Source organism: Thalassophryne amazonica, chromosome 10, assembly GCF_902500255.1.
Source record: "Thalassophryne amazonica chromosome 10, fThaAma1.1, whole genome shotgun sequence".
Lineage (NCBI taxonomy): Eukaryota > Metazoa > Chordata > Actinopteri > Batrachoidiformes > Batrachoididae > Thalassophryne > Thalassophryne amazonica.
The window spans coordinates 30,615,767-30,640,824 of NC_047112.1; the positions used below are offsets into that span (position 1 = coordinate 30,615,767).

Genomic DNA, 25,058 nt, shown 5'->3' on the forward strand with positions numbered 1-25,058 from the left:
GGCCAGTCTTCAGCACCTTTTATAGCCATCTGACAGCAGTCTGTGTCATCTACATACGCTTTGGATGCTATCTGACAGGTGTGGACGAGGCAGTCTGGCTGTGTTCAGACACGGCTGACCGCGTCTATTTTCATTCCAATTGCATCCAGATTATGACCATTTTTGCCACATCGGCCTACCTCCTTCACATTCTGGCTATGTGTGACAGGGGCTTAAAAGTTAGTGGTTAGTGGCAACTTCTGCTAATTTTTTTATCGGTTTATCGGTTTATCATTATAAAAGCTAACTTTTCAGTAAGGGGATTAATGGTTATCAAAGCTAACTTTTCAGTTAGCTGTGCCCACCACTGGTCACAACATGTGGCAAACACTTGATACTTACACTGTAGGTATCTTCTGGGAATCCTGTTTTGGCAGGGCAGTGAGTGAGTGAGTGAGTGAGTGAGTCAAAAAAAATTCTGTAACATCATAAAAACTACTGCATATTCATGAAATTTTGTATTCTCATAAATACTGTACATACAGGTGAGGACAAGCAAATGTCTTATTTTGGGCCATGTTCGCATCTTTTATTATGTAGCACAACTATAGTATAAAACAGAGACAGACAACAAGGCAATCAAGTCGTAAAGCTTTGTTGCTAACCACATTCTCCTGGTTTAGCACTTGCTTTGTGCTAACACCTTTTGTACTAACACCTTTTGTGTCTGTACAGGTACTGGGCATCTCTGAGAAACTTGGTCATCTCCCTGATGAACTCCATGAAGTCCATCATCTCCCTCATCTTCCTCCTGTTCCTCTTCATTGTTGTCTTTGCACTCCTCGGCATGCAGCTTTTTGGTGGCAGGTGCAGTATTAGATTGTACTTTCAGAAAAAAAAAAAAAACATCACATATGACTCAACAATCAATATATGAACAAATAGTGAATTGACAGGGACAAAGCAGGCAGACGGAGATCAGTGCGACAGAAAAAGCAGATTTTCACTTCCACACAACAAAGCTTTTATATCAAACATAAATGCACTGTCACAAATAAGACACCCACTTAAACCTTCTTTATTGAAGAGCGAGCGCATTGTCTTGTGGTGAGCTCCTGTTTTCGTGCACACACTGGCTGAGTACTTTTAGATCAAAACCATAAAAATAAATGCTCTGACCAGCTCAGTTTTGTAACAACCTTTTTTTGTTTGTTTGTTTTTTTGTAGGTTCATCTTTGAAGATTACACTCCAACAAACTTTGACACCTTTCCGGCAGCCATCATGACGGTCTTTCAGGTCTGGAAATAAACTTGCTAACCTACTGCACTCTACTCAATCACACAAAGGGACCACAGTGCTTTTACAGGAATCCTTACACAGAATTTGGGACTTCGGTCTTCGGTTCAGTATCATAAATTTCTAAAAACACTGACAACACATACTGCAGGGTCAGATTTCTTGAAACTTGCTGAACTTAAACGTCAGTCTGTGTATGATCATTCTGCAAGGTTTCAGTTATTTGGTCGCTTTACTTAATAGTCATGTTCTCTCCAAATTATACTCCAAATGGGATGATTTGTTGGCCAAATAGACATCCAGGCAAAATGTCTTTACCTTGCTTGCACAAGACATGTTGGGAAAGACGATTGGAACAATCGTCTTTCCCAACATGTCTTTGTAGGACCTTTGTAGGATTTATTACAATTTCTATGGGTTGTGTTTTCTTTTGGGGGTGGGGGGGGATCACTCTGTATTTTCCTGACTTGTGGTTTGTTGCATTGTATGCGTTTCAGGAATACTAAAATATGTTGATCCCATTGAAAATGATTTTGATTACATACACAGGTCAAGTTCTGTGCACATGAATTTTTCATGAATTGTTTTGGATTTGTATGGTTTGGTTATTAATTTCACACGCATTTTGTTTTCTCAGATCTTGACAGGGGAGGACTGGAACGAGGTGATGTACAACGGCATTCGCTCTCAAGGAGGGGTTAAGTCCGGCATGTGGTCCTCTGTTTACTTTATAGTCCTCACGCTGTTCGGGAACTGTATCCTTCCTCACTCCCAGGTCAACCAATATCACAATAATTAGCTTTTTTCAGCAGGGGTCCTGAGTTAAGTATGATATTTGTTTTTTAATAAAAAATTATATTCATTTTGTAAAGAGATGTAGATATGTATTACTGAAGGATGCCTTTTTTATTATTTTTTTCTTCAATGCAGTAAGTGATAGAAGTCGATAGTGAGTGAAAATGTGTAGAGTTCACAAATGATTGATCTGTCTGTCTGTCTGTAAATAATTAATATAACTTTATTAATTGATTCATATCAGTCATGTTTTTCAGCCCATTTAGACAAGGTATTGGAAAACACAAGGTGCTGCCTCACATGACCAAACAAAATCCTCTCTGTGCTCAATAAATATGTTTCTGTGTTTGTTATTATCCATATAATGACTGATATTGTCCATCTCAGTTCCCTGTGCCCAGTCAACAAGCACAGTGCAAACACTTATCATGTGCACACAAACTAATTAAACATGGAAAATCATTGTATCTTGTCCACACAGTACTATTTTGAGTGATTAATCAAATGTGGCCTCATTATGTTTGTTTTTGTTTGTTTTCACTTTGGAGTACAACATTGACCACAGATGGAACAGCATGCCCATCTCCTGCTTCTCTGCACAGAAAACACACACAGTATAAGGTGCACATTGTGTTCTGTGGTTCATCAGCAATGTGTTTCTGCATTGTGCTTATATGGCGCTGCTATATTGTATCACCATGTACTGTACAACCAGCTTAAGTTTGTGTTTATTCTTTCATTTTCTACACCCGCTTATTCCAGATAAGGGTTGGGGGAGATGGCTGGAGCCTAACCAGGCAATCCTTGCGTGAAAAGCGGGGTACACTCTAGACAGGCTGCTGGTCTGTCACAGGGCCACATATACACAGACTCACACCTACAGTCAATTTAAAGTTTCCAGTTCAACAAACCTGCATGTCTTGGGAGGTGGGAGGAAGCTGGAGCACCTAGAGGAACCCACACAAACATGGAGATAACATGCAAACCCCACAAAGAAAGAACCAGGTGGGAATTGACCTCAGGACTTTCTCGCTGTGAGACAACGGTGCGAACAACTAAACCACCATGCTGCCAAGTTTCTGTTTTGCATGACAATTTCAGTGGGTGTTGATGGCAGAGATGAAGTCCCAAACTAACACAACAAAGCTGTTATTTTCAATTTGACACTATTTTAAATAATCATCTATTTTTTTTTCCCCAAAAAGAATATTGTTTTTCAGGCTAGTAGCCCTGACCATGACCTTAACACGGCTGCAACCAGACACTCTGCTGAATGTTTTCTTGGCCATTGCTGTGGATAACCTTGCCAATGCACAAGAACTTACCAAGGTAAATAATAATAATAATAACAAGAAAATTGCCTATAAGGGCAATGGACACAACTGTAAGTTGTTGGGTTTTTGTTTTTGTTTTTTTTTAGGAGACAGCCCACATTACTTTCACCAGAAGTTAACATTCCAAATGAATAAACGGTCGAGGTCTTGCCGCAACATTTGAGCAGTTTTTGTTGCCATCTAATTGAGCATTTCAGGGCTTCTATACATTTCCCACTTAAAGCCCAAAATTCTGTAAATAACACATTTATAAATGTTTTTTTTTTAAGGCAGAACTTTGACCTTCCAGAATTAATGTATAAACAGTTTTGATTTTGATAGTTTTATGGTTCTTGAGTTTTAGGATGCTCAAGGACAGATGGAAGGACAGCAGTTTCTCTTGAAAAGCACAACTTACAGATGTGACTAATAATAATGATAATAATAATAAGAAGAAGACATAATTTAAACAACTAAAGTAATTTCAACTAGTCTCTTTTATTCTCTGGTTGTAATACTGGTTTAATCCTATTACAATCTCATGCAAAGGTTTTGCGTGCCCTTTGAGTTTTGCTAAAAATATGCTTGATGTATTTTCCTTTCATGAGCCCCTCAACAGATAATTACAAATATAAACTGTGTATCCAAAGAAATGTCATAAGTGTGTGTTTTTGAAATTTATTTAAAGAACTTAATAAATTATCAACTTTGAAAAAAGATTTTCAATTTTAAAAACTAAAAACAGCTGGGATACATGATGACACAACCACTGATGATCATTCACTAATGAAATGCTTGAAAAGACCCTGATTTACATACAAACTCTTAAAAAAAACCTAAATAAATCACAGTAGATGACCCAAACAAAAATTCTACTTTTGTCATTTCAAATGGATTAAATAAAAGCTTCAATGTGAAAAATATTAACATATTTATAAATATTAGATATGGAATATTTTTTCAAAGGTTTTAAGCATATAAATATAGCATATTGCTAAAATGTCTTAGTACAGTATTGCCTGTCTGCTTCCTTTCTAAGTGCCTCTCACTACAGTTAGTGTGTTAGGTTGTGTGAAATCACAGACATTAGAGCTACTCAGTACTCGTTCTTCGTTTTGTCAGGATGAAGAGGAAGCAGAGGCGGCGTTTAACCAGAAGCACGCTCTGCAGAAGGCGAAGGAGGTTGGGCCGCTGTCTTCATTTATGTCATCAGAGTAAGTCTTGTTTGCAAGCGCTTTCCCTGCCTGATGACCTCTTCCTCTCCCTCTGTCTCACTTGTTCTCTCTCTCCTTCCCCCTGGGCAGGATCTACATACAGAAAGTATTCACAGCACTTCACTTTTTTCAGATTTTGTTATGTTAGTCTTTTTCCAAAATGGATTAATTATTTTTTTTTGCCTCAAAATTCTGCACACAATACCCCATAATGACAATGTGATTTTTTTTTTTTAAATTTATTAAAAATAAAAAACTAAGAAGTCATGAGTACATAAATATTCACAGCCTTTGCCATGAAGCTCAAAATTGAACTCAGGTGCATCCTTTTTCCACTGATCATCCTTGAGATGTTTTTACAACTTAATTGGAGTCCACCTGGGGTAAATTCAGTTGATTGGACATGATTTGGAAAGGCACACACCTGTCTAGATACAAGGTCCCACTTCGTTTGTGCTCTGACAGTGCATGTCAGAGCACAAACGAAGTGTGAAGTCAAAGGAATTGTCTGTAGACCTCTGAGAGAGGATTGTCTCAAGGCACAAATCTAGGAAAGAGTACAGAAACATTTCTGCTGCTTTGAAGGTCCCAATGAACGCATTGGCCTCCATCATCCATAAATGGAAGAAGTTCGGCTCCACCAGGACTCTTCTTAGATCTGGCCACACGCCTAAACTGAGTAATTGGGGGAGAAGGGCCTTAGTCAGGGAGGTAATCAAGAACCTGATGGCCACTCTGTCAGACCGCCAGCATTCCTCTGTGGAGAGGGGAGAACCTTCCAGAAGGACAACCATCTCTGCAGCAATCCACCAATCAGGCCTGTATGGTAGAGACAGAAGCCACTCCTTAGTAAATGGCACATGGCAGCCCACCTGGAGTTTGCCGAAAGTTACCTGGAGGACTCTCAGACCATGGGAAACAAAATTCTCTGGTCTGATGAGACAAAGAATGAACTTGCTGGCGTGAATGCCAGGTCTCATGATTGGAGATAACCAGGCGCCACCCCTACAGTGTAGCATGATGGTTGCAGCATCATGCTGTGGGGATGTTTTTCAGCAACAGGAACTGGGAGACTAGTCGGGACTGAAGATGAAGGCAGCAAATGTACAGAGACGTCCTGGATGAAAACCTGCTCGCGCTCGTGTCCTCAGACTGGGGCGACGGTTCATCTTTCAGCAGGACAGTGACCCTAAGCACACAACCAATATATTGAAGGAGTGGCTTCAGGACAACTCTGTGAATGTCCTTGAGTGGCCCAGACTTGAATCTGATTGAACATCTCTGTAGAGATCTGAAAATTGCTGTGCACCGACGCTCCCTATCCAACCTGATGGAGCTTGAGAGGTGCTGCAAAGAGGAATGGGGAAAACTGCCCAAAGACACGTGCACCAAGCTTGTGGCATCATATTCAAGAAGGCTTGATGGTGTAATTGCTGCCAAAGGTGGATCACCAAAGTATTGAGCAAATACTGTGAATGCTTATGTACACTTGATTCTTCAGGGGTGGTGGCCAAGTGGTTAATGCGCTTGGTTTCAGTTCGGAAGGTTCTGGGTTCAAATCCCACCCCTGCCACATTTCTCCATGTAATGTGGAGTTGCGTCAGGAAGGGCATCCGGCGTAAAACCTGTGCCAAATCAACATGCAGATCCACCTTGGATTTGCTGTGGCGACCCCGAGTGCAAACAAGGGAGCAGCCGAAGGGACTTACTTTACTATTATTATTAGTAGTAGTAATAAATTTGCAAAAAATAAAATAAATAAATGTCATTATGGGGTGTTGTGAGTAGAATTTTGAGGGGAAAAAATGAATTTACTCAATTTTGGAATAAGGCTGTCATAAAATGTGGAAAAAGTGATGCGCTGTGAATACCTTCTGGATGCACTGTAGGAGTGCTGCTGCAACAAGTAGGGAGCCTGTCATTAGGTGGAGTTTAGCTTTGCCTTGCTAATGAAATTACAGCCCGCAGAACACTTATTAATGGAGTCTGTGGGCTATGGATAAAGTCATCCCCGTTGTGTTGCTGTTTGGCTTGCAGCACTTATGTAAATGTCAGCTTTTAGGGTTGTCCCACCACAGATTTATTGTTGGAAGGTCTAATATCATGCCTTGACCTGCCCCCAAGCTTGCAATTTGCCCTAAATTTGAGAAGATCTCCATGGTTACCGCTCACCACAGAGTAGAAGGTGGATCCATTGTTGTCATGGAGACAGGGTTACTTGGTGTCCATATTATAACAGTGTGTCCATTTTGATATAGATTAGCATGGATGGAAGTGGATTTTGTTTCTGGGACGGAGTATCATTTTGAAAATTATTTGTAGTATTTGACCAGTTAATTTGTTTTATAGAGGGATGCTGAGGCTTACAGCTTGCAGAATAGATTGTCTTCTCTCTGAGATGGTGGCCTGTTAGAGGTGGTGGAGATGCATGTGCATGCATAAGAATGCTGGCTACGCATGCACGCTGTGTATTTCAAATTGAGCAGTTTGTTGCATGGGCATGTGGAAGATATTCCAGGGCTACATTTGATCTTTTCTGCTTTCCCTTTTTTTTCTCACCCTTGGAACCTTGCCATTTTTATAAAACCCCATTGAAAGGTCCTGAAAATGGATAGAAAGCTCAAGGTTTGTTTGAGATTGAACTGACCTGAGCCGGCGGTCAGGTTCTTGTCTGAGTCCGTAAAGAAGAGTGAGCCAGCATCTGTATTCAGAGATGACACTCTGAACTTTCAGGGTTCCTGGTCTCCTCTCTGGTGTCAGTTATAAAATCCCAACAGCACCTGCCCCTGCTAACCTCCAATAAAATCACCTGACAGACCTCGACTGGCAAAAACAGTTGGTTTCACTTCCGAAATGCATGCGTCCTGCAAGCATGATAAAAGGAAGAAAAATACAGAGTGCAAATGCAATGTGAGCACGCGGCGAAGACCGTTTTTCTTCCATTTTGAAGCCTGTCTGCTTTCACCCGAACTTTTCTGAGTATTCTGAATAAAACATTCTGATGCTCAGCACATGAAATTCCTCAATTTCGCTGCATGTCCAAAAATAATGCTAATGTGCTCAGAGGTGGCAGTGGTGTTCAGAGCTGCATCCCAATGTGCTGCTTTGGTTTAAAGGACATCTCAATATGTAACCGTTTCCTGTGTGTGCTGATGAAGCTCATTTCCTTCTCTCCTATCTCTGTCATACACTCACTCAGATTGTCTGTCTACCTAAGATGTCTTCTTATCAATGTTGTGCTTATTGTTGACGTTTATGAATGTTGATTTGATTGTTCTAAAACTGCTACCATCTTGTCTGTCAATGTGTCGCTTGGCTTTAATGGAGACACACACCAAAACAGAATGTTTTCATGAATGTATCAGCTGATGCAAGCCAATTCTCTATTTTAACAGACTCTGATGCAAACAGAATGTACCGTGTAGCATGTAAATGTTAAACTTGAAGATGTTCATTAGGTTATACTATAGCACTACACCCACACGCTGACTGGAAAGTCTTAAAAATGGTCTCAACCCTTTCTGCACAAGCAACAGCAGTTGTTGTGGCCCCCAGCACCCTAAGATTTGTAACAAGGCTTCACAAGCAACTTGACAGGCCTGTCTCTCTGTTATTTTATGTTATGGTCATTGTGATTGTTAATAGATGCCAACATGGCCCAAAATAGGAGGTTCACTGGTTGGTGACCTAAGGCAACAACTAGATTTCATTGATACTAGGTCTCTTCGTAGGATCCTTGGGTACCACTGGAATGACTTTGTGTCAAATGAATGGTTACTTAGGGAGATTCTGTTGAGGAATATCACTTGCATTGTGATGTAACATCAACTACACAATTTTGACCATGTGGCGCATTTTTCTGGGCATGATCCAGCACATCGATGTCTCGATGTTGAGGACTGGACAAGGCCAACGAAATACATATATACCACCTGGCTGTGGAAGATAAATGGTCCTATTCAAAAACTACTGATTGTCTGCCTTGGTGTTTGGTCCCATGGACCTGACCTGAGTGGTTCCCATCTGTATCTATCAAAACCGAGTGACTATTTTCCTATCTTGACTGTTTTTGTTTTTTTCTTTGAAGGTCTTCTACAAAAATTGGGCTTCTACACTAGATTCCACTCAACCTTCTCACCATGTTTTGTGATAATCAGTTAATTTGGCAAACAAAATAACATTATTTGAAAGCATAACCTCTTTGTTTTCTCTGAGTATTATTTGCTGTGTGTCTCCCGGCCTGTTTTGTCTCTGCTCACAAAAGCACTAATGTCTTGTTTTCAATCGCTCATTGATAACACGGACCACACAAGAGTCCAAGCTCCAGTAAGTAACTCTGTCCGTTCAGCTCTCTGAATCTCTCACAAATGTAAATGGAAAACTTTTCCAAACTCATTTTTCTAAAATGTTGTCTTCATGTTCTGTCCTGTAACACCAGACTCTCATTTGTTTGATTCTGCATTTTTATACCTATTTCACTCAGTTCATTCTAGATTATACTCTTTATTTTAATTTGATTGACACAGCAATTCCTGATCATCTCACATCCTCATTGGTCCAATATATTTCTTCATCTTGACATTAAATTTCTTGTTCATGAAGTCCTTGAACATCCTAAACAAAGTACTCCGTATCTACTGTAATATCCATTCCTTTGTTGATATATATATTTTTTTTTATTTATTTATCTTTGTTTGTTTTTAGTAGTAATTTATACTTAAAAACTTGAAAAGGGTAAATAAAAAGGTTTTAGTCCTCTAAATATACATAGATGTACTAAAATATTTAACTTGTACTCAGGTTGCATAACTTCAGATGTACAGTAGTGTTCAGAATAATAGTAGTGCTATGTGACTAAAAAGTTTAATCCAGGTTTTGAGTATATTTCTTATTGTTACATGGGAAACAAGGTACCAGTAGATTCAGTAGATTCTCACAAATCCAACAAGACCAAGCATTCATGATATGCACACTCTAAAGGCTATGAAATTGGGCTATTAGTAAAAAAAAAGTAGAAAAGGGGGTGTTCACAATAATAGTAGTGTGGCATTGTCAGTGAGTTTGTCAATTTTGTGGAACAAACAGGTGTCCCCTATTTAAGGATGAAGCCAGCACCTGTTGAACATGCTTTTCTGTTTGAAAGCAAGAGGAAAATGGGACATTCAAGACATTGTTCAGAAGTACAGCGTAGTTTGATTAAAAAGTTGACTGTAGGGGGGGAAAACTTATACGCAGGTGCAAAAAATTATAGGCTGTTCATCTACAATGATCTCCAATGCTTTAAAATGGACAAAAAACCAGAGACGTGGAAGAAAATGGAAAACAACCATCAAAATGGATAGAAGAATAACCAGAATGGCAAAGGCTCACCCATTGATCAGCTCCAAGATGATCAAAGAGTTACCTGTAAGTGCTGTGACAGTTAGAAGACGCCTGTGTGAAGCTAATTTATTTGCAAGAATCCCCCGCAAAGTCCCTCTGTTAAATAAAAGACATGTGCAGAAGAGGTTACAATTTGCCAAAGAACACATCAGCTGGCCTAAAGAGAAATGGAGGAATATTTTGTGGACTGATGAGAGTAAAACTGTTCTTTTTGGGTCCAAGGGCCAAAGACAGTTTGTGAGATGACCCCCAAACTCTGAATTCAAGCCACAGTTCACAGTGAAGACAGTGAAGCATGGTGGTGCAAGCATCATGATATGGGCATGTTTCTCCTACTATGGTGTTGGGCCTATATATCGTATACCAGGTATCATGGATCAGTTTGGATATGTCAAAATACTTGAAGAGGTCATGTTGCCTTATGCTGAAGAGGACATGCCCTTGAAGGGTGTTTCAACAAGACAATGACCCCAAGCACAATAGTAAACAAGCAAAATCTTGGTTCCAAACCAAGATTATAAATGCCTCGCGGATGTGAAGAAATCATGAAAAACTGTGGTTATACAACTAAATACTAGTTTAGTGATTCACAGGATTGCTAAAAAAGCAGTTTGAACATAATAGCTTTGAGTTTGTAGCATCAACAGCAGATGCTACTATTATTTTGAACACCCCCTTTTCTACTTTTTTTTTACTAATAGCCCAATTTCATAGCCTTAAGAGTGTGCATATCATGAATGCTTGGTCTTGTTGGATTTGTGAGAATCTACTGAATCTACTGGTACCTTGTTTCCCATGTAACAATAAGAAATATACTCAAAACCTGGATTAATCTTTGTAGTCACATAGCACTACTATTATTCTGAACACTACTGTATAAGTCATGCAAGTTGAGTCGAAGTCAAGTATCCGTTGTTGACATCACTAATGAAAATATAGGGAAAAAGAATACATTAGTGGTGATCTGTTTTTTGCTTAAAAATAAAAAAATAATGAAAATGCAGAGGACTCAAACACATTACTTTTACAGAAACCATGTTTTCATCTGCGGTCATACTTTATGAAGTTTGCAAAGTTGTTATAGGTTGTAATTTTGTCCTTTTTAAACTCAATAGTCAGACGTTCTTTAGTATCTGTTTTCTGGATGTCAGGAAATCCATGACTGAATACATGGTTTTCTTTGTTGTTGCCACTGTTTGATCTCTTGGTTTGATCCAGTAGTATGTGAAGCAAAAGACCAGAGGTGGGGTGAAGTCACTGTCAAGTCATTCTCAAGTCATGAACCGGCAAGTCTCAAGTCAGCTTGCAAACAATCGGTGGTCATTATGACTTGAGACTTGCCAATTTATGACTTGAGAGTGACTTCGTCCCAACTCTGCAAAAGACTATCTTCTCAGTATCCTCTCTGTGCACTTAATTGGATCACTGTCTTGTCAATAGCATGCTAATGCTCTGCACGTGAGTCAGCGGGCAGATTATGATTGTGGCATTGTGCCGCATCTTAGATTAGATGTAGAACTTTATTAATCCCTTGGGAAAACTTCCTCAGGGAAATTGAGGTTCCAGTAGCATTGTGGAGCAGCACAAAGAGTATCAAAAGTGAAAGTAAAAAGCAATTTGCAAATATAAATATAAATAACAGAAATACTGCTCGCTACTGGTTTACTGGCTACTACTGTTCCTCTTATTCCCGTCCTCTGTCTTCCTGTTACTCCTCCTCCTCCTGAGTGAGACGTTGTACAGTCTGATGGCCTGAGGGACAAAGGAGTTTTTCAGTCTGTTGGTCCTGCACTTGGAAAGAAGCAGTCTGTGGTTGAAGAGGCTCCTCTGGTTGCTGATGGCATCTTGTCTGGTACTTAAATTTGATATAGGCGTCAAACACTTTCCTCACCATTGTGGTTCGTTAAGCCACAGTTTTGGCTTTTAGCATCAATGTTGTAATACTGAATGCCACAATGGTTCTCTCCATGTGTGCAGAGTGACAAGGTTTTCAGGTTTAGTCACAGCATTGTTTAAAATCAACCGGTCAACTAGTTTGTGCAACCCCTAACTTGTATTACTACATTTTATGACTCAGGGAAATAATGTGCTAAAATAAAATTTCTAGTAGTAAGTCCCTTCAGCTGCTCCCTTGTTTGCACTTGGGGTCGCCACAGCAAATCCAAGGTGGATCTGCATGTTGAACTGACACAGGTTTTATGCCAGATGCCCTCACTGACGCAACTCCACATTACATGGAGAAATGTGGCAGGGGTGGGATTTGAACCCGGAGCTTTCTGAACTGAAACCAAGCGCATTAACCACTTGGCCACCACCCCTGCTCTAAAATAAAATAAAATAAAAATAATAAAATTTCTAAAATGGTAATATACAACATAAAATTTTATCATATTGTGCAATATCTTAAAGGCAGTATACTGAACTGATGTTTACCTCTCCATACTGACAGCGTGTCTTCTCTTCTTTGACAGTGGCAGCCGGAGGAGGCGGCCCTACCTGTACAGGAAAAGAGCCATCCACCGCAGCCGACCTACCTACTCCTACTCCCTGGAGGAGGCCCAGGGCAGTGTCAGGGAGGGCCGCCTACCCCCACCACTCAAACCTTCTAACTCTTTCATGTCCAGGAGAGAAAGAAGAAAAAGGATGACCATGTCAGTCTGGGAGCAGAGGACCAGCCAGCTGCGGCGACACCGCCAGATGTCCAGCCGAGAGATCCTGTTCAGCAGCCACAGCGAGGAGAAGGATGGGCCTCCTGCTTCAACCCAGCATGGACAACAAAGGCCTCTGTCACTGCAGCACAAAATGAAGCAGACAACACCCTCCAGTAGCCTTAAACAAATGGAAGACCCACTGCTCTCCCCAGTGAAGACACTGAAAGGCTCAGTGGATGAGCCTGAAGCATCTTCTATGGATGTTTCTCTAGAACCCACCTTCTCTAGTGACATACCTGAACCCCCAATGGCAGTTCTCGTTCAAGAGTCTCGAGATCCCACTGACATACCCCATTCAGATGTGCCTATTACCATACCAGAGTCACCTAATTCAGAGCCCATCTCTGAAAATGGAAAACTTGACATGAATCAGAGTCACAACACAGTCAGTGGGTGTCGGAGCCCCAGACTCAATGGCAAGCTTCAGCATAAGGCCGTGAAGAAGTTCAGGCCAGCAGATATAGGCAATATGTCTACTCCTGAAATTTCTGGGATCAAGGGCAGGAGGGTGCGGCATACCTGTGATTCTGAGACAAGGACCACAAATCAAGGAACTTCATCTGGAGATGGAAGTCTCTCAGCTACTCCCTCAGTCAGCAGGGACAGGACAAGGAATCCAGTCCAAGTCGAGAGAGAAGTGGAGACTGAAAAGAATGAATCAGAGTTGTGCCAAAGTGAAAGAAGCAGGTAAGACTCAGAGGAATATCCAACTTTTATTATAAAAGACATGTTTGACCTTTAAGAAAAAAAAAGAGGAAAAAAGATTGAAGTCAGGAGAACCTTCCTGCAAATATTCTCTCATGGAATTACATCACTGAGTACTGAGTGGGTTTGCTCATGTGAGGTTGACGAGAACGTCTTACTCACGCTTATGTGGTCACAACTGCTGGACAGGTTACCTGTTTTTCACTGAAATGAAAACATTCTTTCCTGAAAAATCACAAAGCAATTCAATCCAAATCTAAAATGCCCTAAGACTTCACTGCATGTAAAGTCAATCTCAGAAGTGGAAAACTTCAGCTTCAGGGAGCAAATGTCCAATTATGTATTCTTTCTGTTTGTGCACCTAACAGATGATTTCACAAATTAGCTCATCCATCCATGTGAAAAATGTAGCTAATAAAGATAAAAGATAGTGTAGCCAGTATGAATTGAAGAAGAATAGAAATTTGCTTATTGTCTTAATTTATTCTCTACATTTTTAACACAGCATTCCAAGAAAAACACTTACTACCTACAGTAACATTTGGAGGTGGTTCCATCATGCTGTGGGGCTGTGTCGCCAGTGCAGGTACTGGGAATCTTGTTAAAGTTGAGGGTCACATGGATTCCAGTCAATATCAGCAGATTCTTGAGAATAATGTTCAAGAATCAGTGACAAAGTTGTGCCGGGGCTGGATCTTTCAACAAGACAATAACCCTAAACATTCCTCGGAAAGTGCATGGCGCATTCAGAAGCCTGATGGCCAGTGGAAAGAAGCTGTTTGTCAATCTTGTTGTCCTTGAGCTCATGCTTCCGTATCATCTGCTTGATGGCAGGAGTGAGAAGAGACAGTGCTGGTAGTGTGTAGTTTCCCTTATAATGTTGCATCATAGAGTATAAGAGTTGAGGAAGGTGCAGTGAGATGCATTATGTCCTATGCAGAAATTGTAGACTATGAGGTGATAGAAGGGCAGAGCATAGCTGGACAGCATTGGATGGTGGATTGCGGGATGATTTAAAAGTGAAAAAGAGTGCTGAAGGAGCAAGACAGTTGTATGTAATTCAGGCAGTGTTGTAACGTAACAAGCTAGAAATACTTTGTTACTGTACTTAAGTGGAATTTTGAAGTATCTGTACTTCATTATTTACATTTCTGGCGACTTTCACTTTTACTCCACTACATTTCCTCAATAAAATGTATACGTTTTTCACTTAAAGCATCTTCGTTACTCATAACTACAATATAAAAGTAGAAGAAATTTGATTGGGCAAAACCTGTTTGCAGAGGTGAAAGTAAGCTGGCACACCAGGAAGAGAGACAGTCCTACAGCCGGAGCGCAGCGGTTTCCACCCCTGCAGCAACAAGTGCCGTGTTTGACATAAAACAAGTTTAAAAGACAATGCGCACACACACGTACACATAGATCAGCACCCACTGGAGTCCAGTGTACGATTGGAGTTAAGGGGAAAACTTCAGTATCAACAAAACTAGCCAGCGTGTCTGTTTCATTTCATTTATTTAATGTTCGTGGAGAAGCACTGTGTAAAAGTGGCACCACGTTTTGGATTTGAGAGCGCAAAGAGTGGTTGTTTTGCAGTGGTTGGTGGTGGTGATGCTTGCATTGTGTTGTTTTGTTTTTGTTTTTTGTTTTTTTTTTTTACTTTCCTTAAATTTGTCACACCTGTGTAGATATAAATGACTGTTCTGCTTCACAAGAGCCAGGCTGTTGTAGTTAACAGAAAAGTGCATGTGGATCTTCAGAAAAAGAATGGCAACTTTATTTACAGCTATCCACCTGTTGGTCATGCATCCTGTGACCAACACCAGTTGCTCAATACTTTTACTTAAAGTACATTTTATATGAGAAATTTACTTTTGATACTTAAGTACAGTAAATGTCAGATACTTTAAGACTTTTACTCAATTAATATTTTTAAATGAGACTTTAACTTTTACCAGATATGAACTAATTTGCACATATGACGCATGCCTTCCCCCTACCACCCCCTCCCTTGTGTTTCTGTCCCTAAGGCCTCCACACTGCCACTCCGGGAGACTGCGCGGCATATAGCTGCAGCGCCCCCATTCCACACTGTTGCAACCCATACTCCCATTGCCTGGCTGTTTCAAAGTTTAGCGTACATAAACAATCAAATATATATGTGCTGTTGTTTTCATTCTGATGTGTGCCATTACTACGGTCAGCTAGTAATAATTGTGGATCAATTACTGTCTTTTTTGTTTGAAGTAATTGGGTGTGATATGAATTACCCTTTTAGGGATCAATAAAGTTGTGTGACTCTCGAATCAAAGTAATTTTATGGTAACATACTTGAACCTTCACTCAAGTATCACTTTGAAGTACTTTATGCAAGACTGAATTCAGGTAGGAGGTGAGGTAAAGACTGGATGGACATGCTGGATGACTGGACACCTGTAACAGAAGTGGTGACAGCTTGAAATGTACTGGGTGTGATGCATGGACAGAGGAAACAAGACCAGAACACTTGATGGAATAAGGAAATACATTCATATTCTATACCCACTTACTCTAATTAAGGGTCACGTGGGAGCTGGAGCCTATCCCAGTGCTCAGTGAGCAAGAGACAGGGTACACCCCGGACAGGCTTCCAGTCTTTCGCAGAGTTACATATAGACAGACAAACACATTCATACTCAGTCAATCTGAAGTCACCATTTCACTTAGCCTGCGTGTGTTTGGAAGTGGGAGGAAACCAGAACACCTAAAAATCACCTAAGAATCCACACAAACAAGGGGAGAACATGGAATCTCCACACAGAAAGGACCAATTTGGATATGATCCCAGTGTCTTTTTAGTGTGAGGTAACAGTGCTAACGATGAAACCATCATTCTGCCCTAAGACAGTACAGTAAAGTATAAAGAAGATGTTGACACAAAAGGACTGGAATTGTCAAAAAGATGAAGACAGTAGACAAGAGTACAATGAGATGGGGCATGATGGCAAAGGATGCAGGTGGAAATGTGCTGACCAGTGAGTGTGCTGCGAAGGTGGAGGGAGTACTTGGAGGAACTGATGAATGAAGAAAATGAGACGGAGAGGATGGATGATGTGCAGAGAGTGAATCAGGATATCTGATGGATTAGTGAGGATGAAGAAAGGACAGCTATGAAGAAAATGAAGAGTAAAAAGATGGTTTGATATACCAGTGGAGCCATGGAAGTGCTTTGTCATACAGTTTTTAACCAGATTGATTGAGATTGATTACAAATCTTGGAAATTGAGAGGCTAAGTGAGAAGTGGAGAACAAGTGTGCTGGTTCTGATTTTTACAAACAAAGATGATGTGCAGAGATGCAATAACTACAAGAGCATAAAGTTGATTAGGCACAATATAAGGTTACAGCAAAGAGTCGTAGAAGCCAGGCTTGGAAAATATGTGAAGATCAGCGAGCAGCAAAGTGGTTTCAAAGAGCACTATAAATGCAATGTTTGCTCTGACAGTCCTGATGGAGAAGTATAGAGAAGGCCAGAAGATATTACATCATGTGTTTGTGGATTTAGAGAAAACCTATGACAGGGTGCCAAGAGAAGAGACACTTTATTGTCTGAGGAAGTCTCGACTGGCAGAGAAGTATTTGAGGGTGATGCAGAATATGTCCAAGAACAGTGTCTTGGACATATCCTGCACCACCTGTGTGTTTCCTTTTCTTAAATGCATGGACATGAATTTTTGCAGTTCCTTCGTGGAGCAGATGTCTCAGAAGGTAAACATGTCACTCTGCTCCTGTGTGTCCAGTAAACTGTTTGTGTCTGATTTTACAGAGAGGATGGCCAAACGAAGGGAGGTGATACCAATCCACCAGACAACCAAGGCCATCCTGATAATCTCTGTTCTCAGAAGAATGAAGATCTTCATGAGCAGTTAGCCGTTTATCCATCTGCTATCCAAGAGACTAACAAAGAGGAACTACAGACAGAGCAGGACCAGGATAAGTCTCAGCTCAGCTCCAGTGTGACCATTGAGATGTTGAAACAGCAGTCACCTCTAGAGATCTCAGCTATCACAGGTAGAGATTCACTGACACCACTGTTGTTTCAACTGTTTTTAATAGTGATAAGCACTAGTTGGTCCTTTGTTAGTGATTTTATTTTCCCTTGCTGACAAGTCGATCACATATTTCCTGCTTCAGGTTTTGTGGTCTGGAAACGGGCACTGGGCAGTGTCTGAGAAAAGTTTAATTTAGCGTGTTTTATGATTCACAAGTGCTTTTCTTTGCTGATGAAGCTGAAATGTTCCTCTAGGTGACTGATCAACTGAGTTATCATTAGTATGTGTGTTTTGTTTGTCTTTTTTTCTTCAAATTGGACAAATGCAGAGGAAAGCATGGAATTCTTCTTGTGCTTGGTGAAAGTTTCTGTGAAAGCTCTCTAGAAGCATTTGATTGTCTAAGGATCTTTAATGTCCTTACCTTATCATCATGCCTTTCTTGTTCTGTCTTCTTCCAGTCAACAGTAAGGAATGTGAAACATGTAAGTCAGAAAAGGAAGAGGAAGAAGAGCCAAAGCCTGTCATCACTGTGACCCCAAACAGCATGTTCGTCTTTAAACCTGACAACCCGTAAGTTGTGGCTCAGAGGTGTATTGCTTTAAATGTTGATGCATGGAGAAAATACAATCCAAACATCACACATACTCACAATTTACCACCACTGGGACACATGTAGAACATTCAGTCTTCACTGATATACTGAACTATGTTTTTACTGAAGTCCTTTCATTCACAGGGCCACATTCATGCTCTACAATCCAAAACAGCATGTATTATTTTTTAAGTTTGGTTCTCGCGTTGTTAGTTACTAGGTAATAATACCCTTGGGCATGAACATAGTAATGGTGCAAAATGTCTGACATTTAACGCCAGTGACCTTGACCTTTGTCCAAATGATTGACCTCTGGCTGACTTTGCCAAGGGAATTCTGGAATCCATCTACGTGTGTCCCACATTTGATCCATATTGGGTTGAAAATCAAATTTCTTGACCTCAGCCTTCACCAAAATGAATTCTTTAACAGTAATTACAGGACCAAAATTCCTTGATGTACCAAGTTGGGTAAAAATCATCAGAAGGCCCTGAAAAGAGTAGGCCAACAAACAGACAGGAAGACATCACTATGACCTGTCATGATCTGCCCCTTGTCTGGGTCTATGTCATGTCTTGTCCCTGTCGGTGTGCGCTTTTCCTCCCATTGCACTACTGTCTGAACCCGGTCATTGTTATCTGTTATATTTTATTCTCATGTTGAGTTCCGTTTGAGTTTCGGTTTCAGCCCTTACTTTCCTTGATGGTCACTTTTCAGTTCTTACCTTTGTTTCCTGGTTTGATTCTTTGTTCCTTTCATGTTGGTATTTTATTAGACCTTTGGTTTTGCTTGTCTTTGCTTTAGATATTTTATTATGGCCGCTGTGGGTTCTGGGTTGTGTTACTGTCACGGGTCATTCTTGCCTCTGCGCCTGTCAGTCGCGCCCCATCTGTCACTGACCCTCCCTCATCTTGTTACCGTCTGACCACGCCCCTTTTCCCTGAAAGTTCTCCACATCTGTCTCTCATCATGCCCTAATTTTCCACTGGGTATTTTAGCCTCATGTGGTATATTTGTCACTGCCAGTGTGTTGTGCTTTTTGTCTTATGCTTCTGCCTTTGTTCCAGCCCTTTGATTTGTTATCTTTGTCATTGTCTAGTCATTGTTCCTTCTTTGCCAAGCCATGTATGACCCCGCTTTGTTTTTTGGACCTCGATCTAGTTTGAACCATGTCTCACCATGTTTTGAACTTTGCTTGTTTGTGGACCTCGCCTCAGCCTAACAACTGTCTGTCACCTCCACATTGCTGATTGTCATACTGTGTATCGAACCTCTGCCCGATTACTAAACAAAGCTTTTTTGATTACTCCTATGCCACAGTCTGTGAGTCCATCAGCTTTGTGTGCCACGACTCCGTGTTCCTTGACAAACCCTAAAGACTGGCTTTTGGTTTACATTGCTGGGCAATTCCTTGCTAGGAATGGAAAACTTAAATGAGGACCTTGTCCCGAATGATTGACCTATGGTAAATTTGATGTCACCTCCATTCCAGAACCGCCAACATGTGTGTGTGCCAGGGTTAGTGGACATCGACATGAAAATCATAATTTTAACCTTTGACCAAACTGACCTTGACTTTTGCCAAAAAAAAATCCCTTAAAGGCAATCTGGGGGTCAACTTGTAAGTACACAGCAAGTTTGGAGGAAACTGCCAAGCACCTTAAAAGAGTAGTGGAACACACAAACACAGACACACACTTCTCAAATTACAATACAACATTACCCTTCTTGTGCTTTACATAATTTCTCTTCTGTCTTGTGTTTTTCCCCAGAGTGCGTCGAGCGTGTCACTATGTGGTGAACTTCAGGTACTTTGAAATGTCCATCCTGTTGGTCATTGCTGCAAGCAGCATAGCACTGGCTGCTGAGGATCCTGTGGCAACCTCCTCTAACTGGAATAAGGTTTGCACATGCACATTTATGTATCTAGTATTTCAGCTAGTTCTCTTACCATTTTCAAAAATTTGATTTAAATCACTCTACTTGTATATCTGTGCCGTGAGGCTCCACAGCTCCTTGTATCCCCATAAGCAGCTCAAAAACCATAAAAAGAAAATGACATTTCCAAAAAGAAACACTTTCTTAAATGATTGTTGTAAAAGGCTGCTAATGTTACTTGATGGGGGGCAATTAAGATGCTGATGGTTGAGTCTGAGACACGCTGAGCCTGGTTGTTTATGATGGAACCAGGCTAATTACCCCATGCTGCATCACCATCATCTCAGGGAACAACTTTCTAAAAACTATGCGTCTAAACCAGCACAAGTACAGAAGAGCTTTGTATCTGATTTTGTGAAATTGACCGTTTGTCTGTCTCCTCACTCTGGTTTTGACAGGTTCTACGTTATTTTGATTATGTGTTCACTGGAGTCTTTACATTTGAAATGATTATAAAGGTGAGTTGTCGTGTAAAAGTGGTATGAAATAAGCGTTTAAGGACTGATATTAAAATGCTCAGTCACACACATTCACACATTTGAGGAGAGGAAATCTCTTTAAAATCTGACACTAAAAGTGATAATTGCTCATTTTGGAACCCTGTGTTGTCCTCAGATGATTGACCAGGGTCTGATCCTCCATGATGGCTCTTACTTCAGAGACCTGTGGAACATCTTAGACTTTATTGTTGTGGTGGGAGCCTTGGTGGCCTTCGCCCTCACGTCAGTATTTATATTATATTATATACACTCAACAAAAATATAAATGCAACACTTTTGGTTTTGCTCCCATTTTGTATGAGATGAACTCAAAGATCTAAAACTTTTTCCACATACACAATATCACCATTTCCCTCAAATATTGTTCACAAACCAGTCTAAATCTGTGATAGGTAGCACTTCTCCTTTGCTGAGATAATCCATCCCACCTCACAGGTGTGCCATACCAAGATGCTGATTAGACACCACGATAGGTGCACAGGTGTGCCTTAGACTGCCCACAATAAAAGGCCACTCTGAAAGGTGCAGTTTTGTTTTATTGGGGGGGGGGGATACCAGTCAGTATCAGGTGTGAGCACCATTTGCCTCATGCAGTGCAACACATCTCCTTCGCATAGAGTTGATCAGGTTGTCAATTGTGGCCTGTGGAATGTTGGTCCACTCCTGTTCAATGGCTGTGCGAAGTTGCTGGATATTGGCAGGAACTGGTACACGCTGTCGTATACGCCGGTCCAGAGCATCCCAAACATGCTCAATGGGTGACATGTCCGGTGAGTATGCCGGCCATGCAAGAACTGGGACATTTTCAGCTTCCAAGAATTGTGTACAGATCCTTGCAACATGGGGCCGTGCATTATCCTGCTGCAACATGAGGTGATGTTCTTGGATGTATGGCACGACAATGGGCCTCAGGATCTCGTCACGGTATCTCTGTGCATTCAAAATGCCATCAATAAAATACACCTGTGTTCTTCGTCCATAACAGACGCCTGCCCATACCATAACCCCACCGCCACCATGGGCCACTCAATCCACAACACTGACATCAGAAAACCACTCACCCACACGACGCCACACACGCTGTCTGCCATCTGCCCTGGACAGTGTGAATCGGGATTCATCTGTGAAGAGAAAACCTCTCCAACGTGCCAAACGCCAGCGAATGTGAGCATTTGCCCACTCAAGTCGGTTACGACGACGAACTGGAGTCAGGTCGAGACCCCGATGAGGACGACGAGCATGCAGATGAGCTTCCCTGAGACGGTTTCTGACAGTTTGTGCAGAAATTCTTTGGTTATGCAAACCGATTGTTTTAGCAGCTTTCCGAGTGGCTGGTCTCAGACAATCTTGGAGGTGAACATGCTGGATGTGGAGGTCCTGGGCTGGTGTGGTTACACGTGGTCTGCGGTTGTGAGGCTGGTTGGATGTACTGCCAAATTCTCTGAAACGCCTTTGGAGATGGCTTATGGTAGAGAAATGAACATTCAATACACGAGCAACAGCTCTGGTTGACATTCCTGCTGTCAGCATGCCAATTGCACGCTCCCTCAAATCTTGCGACATCTGTGGCATTGTGCTGTGTGATAAAACTGCACCTTTCAGAGTGGCCTTTTATTGTGGGCAGTCTAAGGCACACCTGTGCACTAATCATGGTGTCTAATCAGCATCTTGATATGGCACACCTGTGAGGTGGGATGGATTATCTCAGCAAAGGAGAACTGCTCACTATCACAGATTTAGACTGGTTTGTGAACAATATTTGAGGGAAATGGTGATATTGTGTATGTGGAAAAAGTTTTAGATCTTTGAGTTCATCTCATACAAAATGGGAACAAAACCAAAAGTGTTGCGTTTATATTTTTGTTGAGTAGACAATACTACATGAGGATTGAGTCTATGGACATTGTTTGCACTGTAAACTGATTTTCTACTTATGCACTCTCTCCATCTGTCTTCTGTGGGACTGGCCAGCAGCAATGTGATGGGGTAAAAAACATTAAATATCTACCTGTCTCAGTAATAATAACAGAACATATAACATCAATTAAAGGCATAAAGTATTGTGTTGTTGTAGCTAAAGAGTATAGACTGTACCACGGAGCAATGTTCCCACTGTGTTCAACCTGTATTTCCTACAGAAATAACAAAGGACGGGACATTAAAACCATCAAATCTCTAAGAGTTTTACGAGTCCTTAGACCACTGAAAACCATCAAACGTCTTCCTAAACTCAAGGTCAGAGCTACTCACCTTTTTGGTCATTCCTGTTAGTTGTGTTTTTCTGCTAGTACTTGGCATGACTGCTGGAAGGTTTTGATGTACCGTATTTTCCAGACTGTGTCTCACCAAAACCAAAGTCACATCTGACAAAAACACATCACAAAGAGTAAAAAACATATATAAGTCACACAGGAGTATAAGTTCCATTTATTTTTGAAATGTATATTTCAGAAGAATTCAAGAAAAAAAATTTTTTTTATAGCAATCTGGATAGACTATTCAGTCACACAATAACCTAAAGAATAGAAGAAAAATATCTCTAATGCGGTTTTCTTGTTTATACTATACTGAAAACGTACCAAACTGTGATTTGTTGTTGTTGTTGTTGTTTTGTTTTTGTGTGTGTGTGTGTGTGTGTGTGTGTGTGTGTGTGTGTGTGTGTGTGTGTGTGTGTGTGTGTGTGTGTGTGTGTGTGTGTGTGTGTGTGTGTGTGTGTGTGTGTGTGTGTGTGTGTGTGTGTGTGTGTGTCACATTGCATCCCTTAGTGGGGCGGCACAGCAAAACAATTGTCATTTTGTGATAAACACATGGATTTTGGCACACACATTCTAAATTAACTAATGTTTATTTGCAGATATAGTGCCATCCTGGAGCTGACCTCTAATGAGCTACAGGGGTCAATAAATAATTACACAATGGTCAAAATTTAAAAATGCTCTAATCGTGTTGAAATAACACATTATTTGTCTGTTCATAACGACTCCAAAAAGGTATAGTTTGGACTATCTATGACTGAATTCCATGGAGTTATGGGGTAAAAACAGCAAAAATGGTGACAAAGGTCAGTTTCAGTTTGTACAGAGGTCAAAAGTTAAAGTTGCTCCAATTTCGGTGAAAAGTGATGCAAATTATTGGTTGAAATAAAAGGATTAATAAATGGTATAGTTTTGACTGTGTTGAAAGCTTGGTCTCCAGAGTAAAGGTCAAACAAGGTCGACGTCCAGTGGATTCTATGATGTATGACAAATGTTAGCCTGTAACATGATAACTAAGCATGACACATGCTGCAAACTTTTCCTTTTTAAAATTCTATTAACGCAACCAATAATTTGCATCATTTTTTTAACAAAATTGGAGTACCTTTAACTTTTGACCCCTGTACAAACTGAAACTGACCTTTGTCACCATTTTTGCTGTTTTTACCCCATAACTCCATGGAATTCAGTCATAGATAGTCCAAACTATACCTTTTTGGAATTGTTATGATCAGACATATAATGTGGTATAGTTTTCAACATGATTGGAGCATTTTTAAATTTGACCCCTGTGTAATTATTTATTGACCCCTGTAGCTCATTAGAGGTCAGCTCCAGGGTGGCTCCATATCTGAAAATAAGCATTAGTTAATTTAGAATGTGTGTGCCAAATTCCATGCTTTTATCACAAAATTAATATTTTTTATGGAACTTTTACCTAAGCTGCACCACTACCCAATTTTTTTCATATATAAATCTCTTTGGACTGTAAGTCACAGGACCTCCCAAACTAGTCAAATAAAAATGTGGCCTATAGTCTGGAAAATACTGTCATTTGAACAGGCTGCATGTGTGCATGCAGCATGATACTGTGTAATTAAACTGCACGTGCAGACACAAAAATACCAGTGCTTTTCTCCAGAGACCTGAAACATGAACACATTTTTAAACATTTAAAAATATGAATCCGCTTGTGTTCCTTCTGACAATTTCTAACACTGTATAGTATATTGAACGTGTGAAAGAAGCAAGACAACCAGACACATGAGGTGACAAAGCGCGAGCTTACAAACTGTGAACATTGGAGCACGAAGAGATGTTATCAGCTCTGAGAGCCCCAGATCTCCTAAATGAAATAATTTTGATATTAATATGGTACTAATATGTTGAAAAGGTATGACAGCCAAAAGGCAACTACACAGAAGAGGAGGTAGAATGAAGTTTTGCAGAGAGGAGAAAATATATATATATATATATATATATATATATATATATATATATATATATATATATAAAAAAGAAGTGAGGTAAGCAAACAGATGAGGAGAGGGTGAGAAGTGAAAGCAGAGAATTAAACTGTCTGAATGTGCTTAGATGTCGTTATGACTCATCTGGTGCTGTCTGTTCAACATCAGAGGAGATAAAAGTCAAGGTGACAAAAAAAATGTGCATTGCCAAAAAGGTCATGCTTGGATTTACAGCATGTGTTTTATCATTTTTTATAATAATGAGCATGATGATAATAATATTATTGTAATATAACATAATGAATAATATTGTATGTAAGGTGTAGATAGTTGGTACTACTTCTGAATATTTTACAAAACCTTTACCTTGGTTGAAAGG

At 40.4% G+C, this 25,058-nt stretch overlaps 1 protein-coding gene across 2 annotated transcripts in view; it reads left to right on the forward strand.

The window, feature by feature from the left end:
* The window catches only part of LOC117518538 (voltage-dependent R-type calcium channel subunit alpha-1E-like), a 107,313-nt gene that overhangs the window by 43,835 nt on the left and 38,420 nt on the right, over window positions 1-25,058 (forward strand). Inside the window, exons 10-22 of one of the 2 annotated variants that reach the window (XM_034179686.1) lie at window positions 715-846; window positions 1,207-1,276; window positions 1,914-2,031; window positions 3,333-3,400; window positions 4,507-4,598; window positions 12,452-13,378; window positions 17,202-17,446; window positions 17,886-17,997; window positions 19,792-19,921; window positions 20,356-20,415; window positions 20,573-20,679; window positions 22,432-22,443; window positions 22,596-22,692. In XM_034179686.1, the coding sequence (XP_034035577.1) occupies window positions 715-846; window positions 1,207-1,276; window positions 1,914-2,031; window positions 3,333-3,400; window positions 4,507-4,598; window positions 12,452-13,378; window positions 17,202-17,446; window positions 17,886-17,997; window positions 19,792-19,921; window positions 20,356-20,415; window positions 20,573-20,679; window positions 22,432-22,443; window positions 22,596-22,692 (2,170 nt within the window). The remainder of the gene's footprint in view (window positions 1-714; window positions 847-1,206; window positions 1,277-1,913; window positions 2,032-3,332; window positions 3,401-4,506; window positions 4,599-12,451; window positions 13,379-17,201; window positions 17,447-17,885; window positions 17,998-19,791; window positions 19,922-20,355; window positions 20,416-20,572; window positions 20,680-22,431; window positions 22,444-22,595; window positions 22,693-25,058) is intronic. The other variant, XM_034179687.1, reaches the window with a different exon arrangement.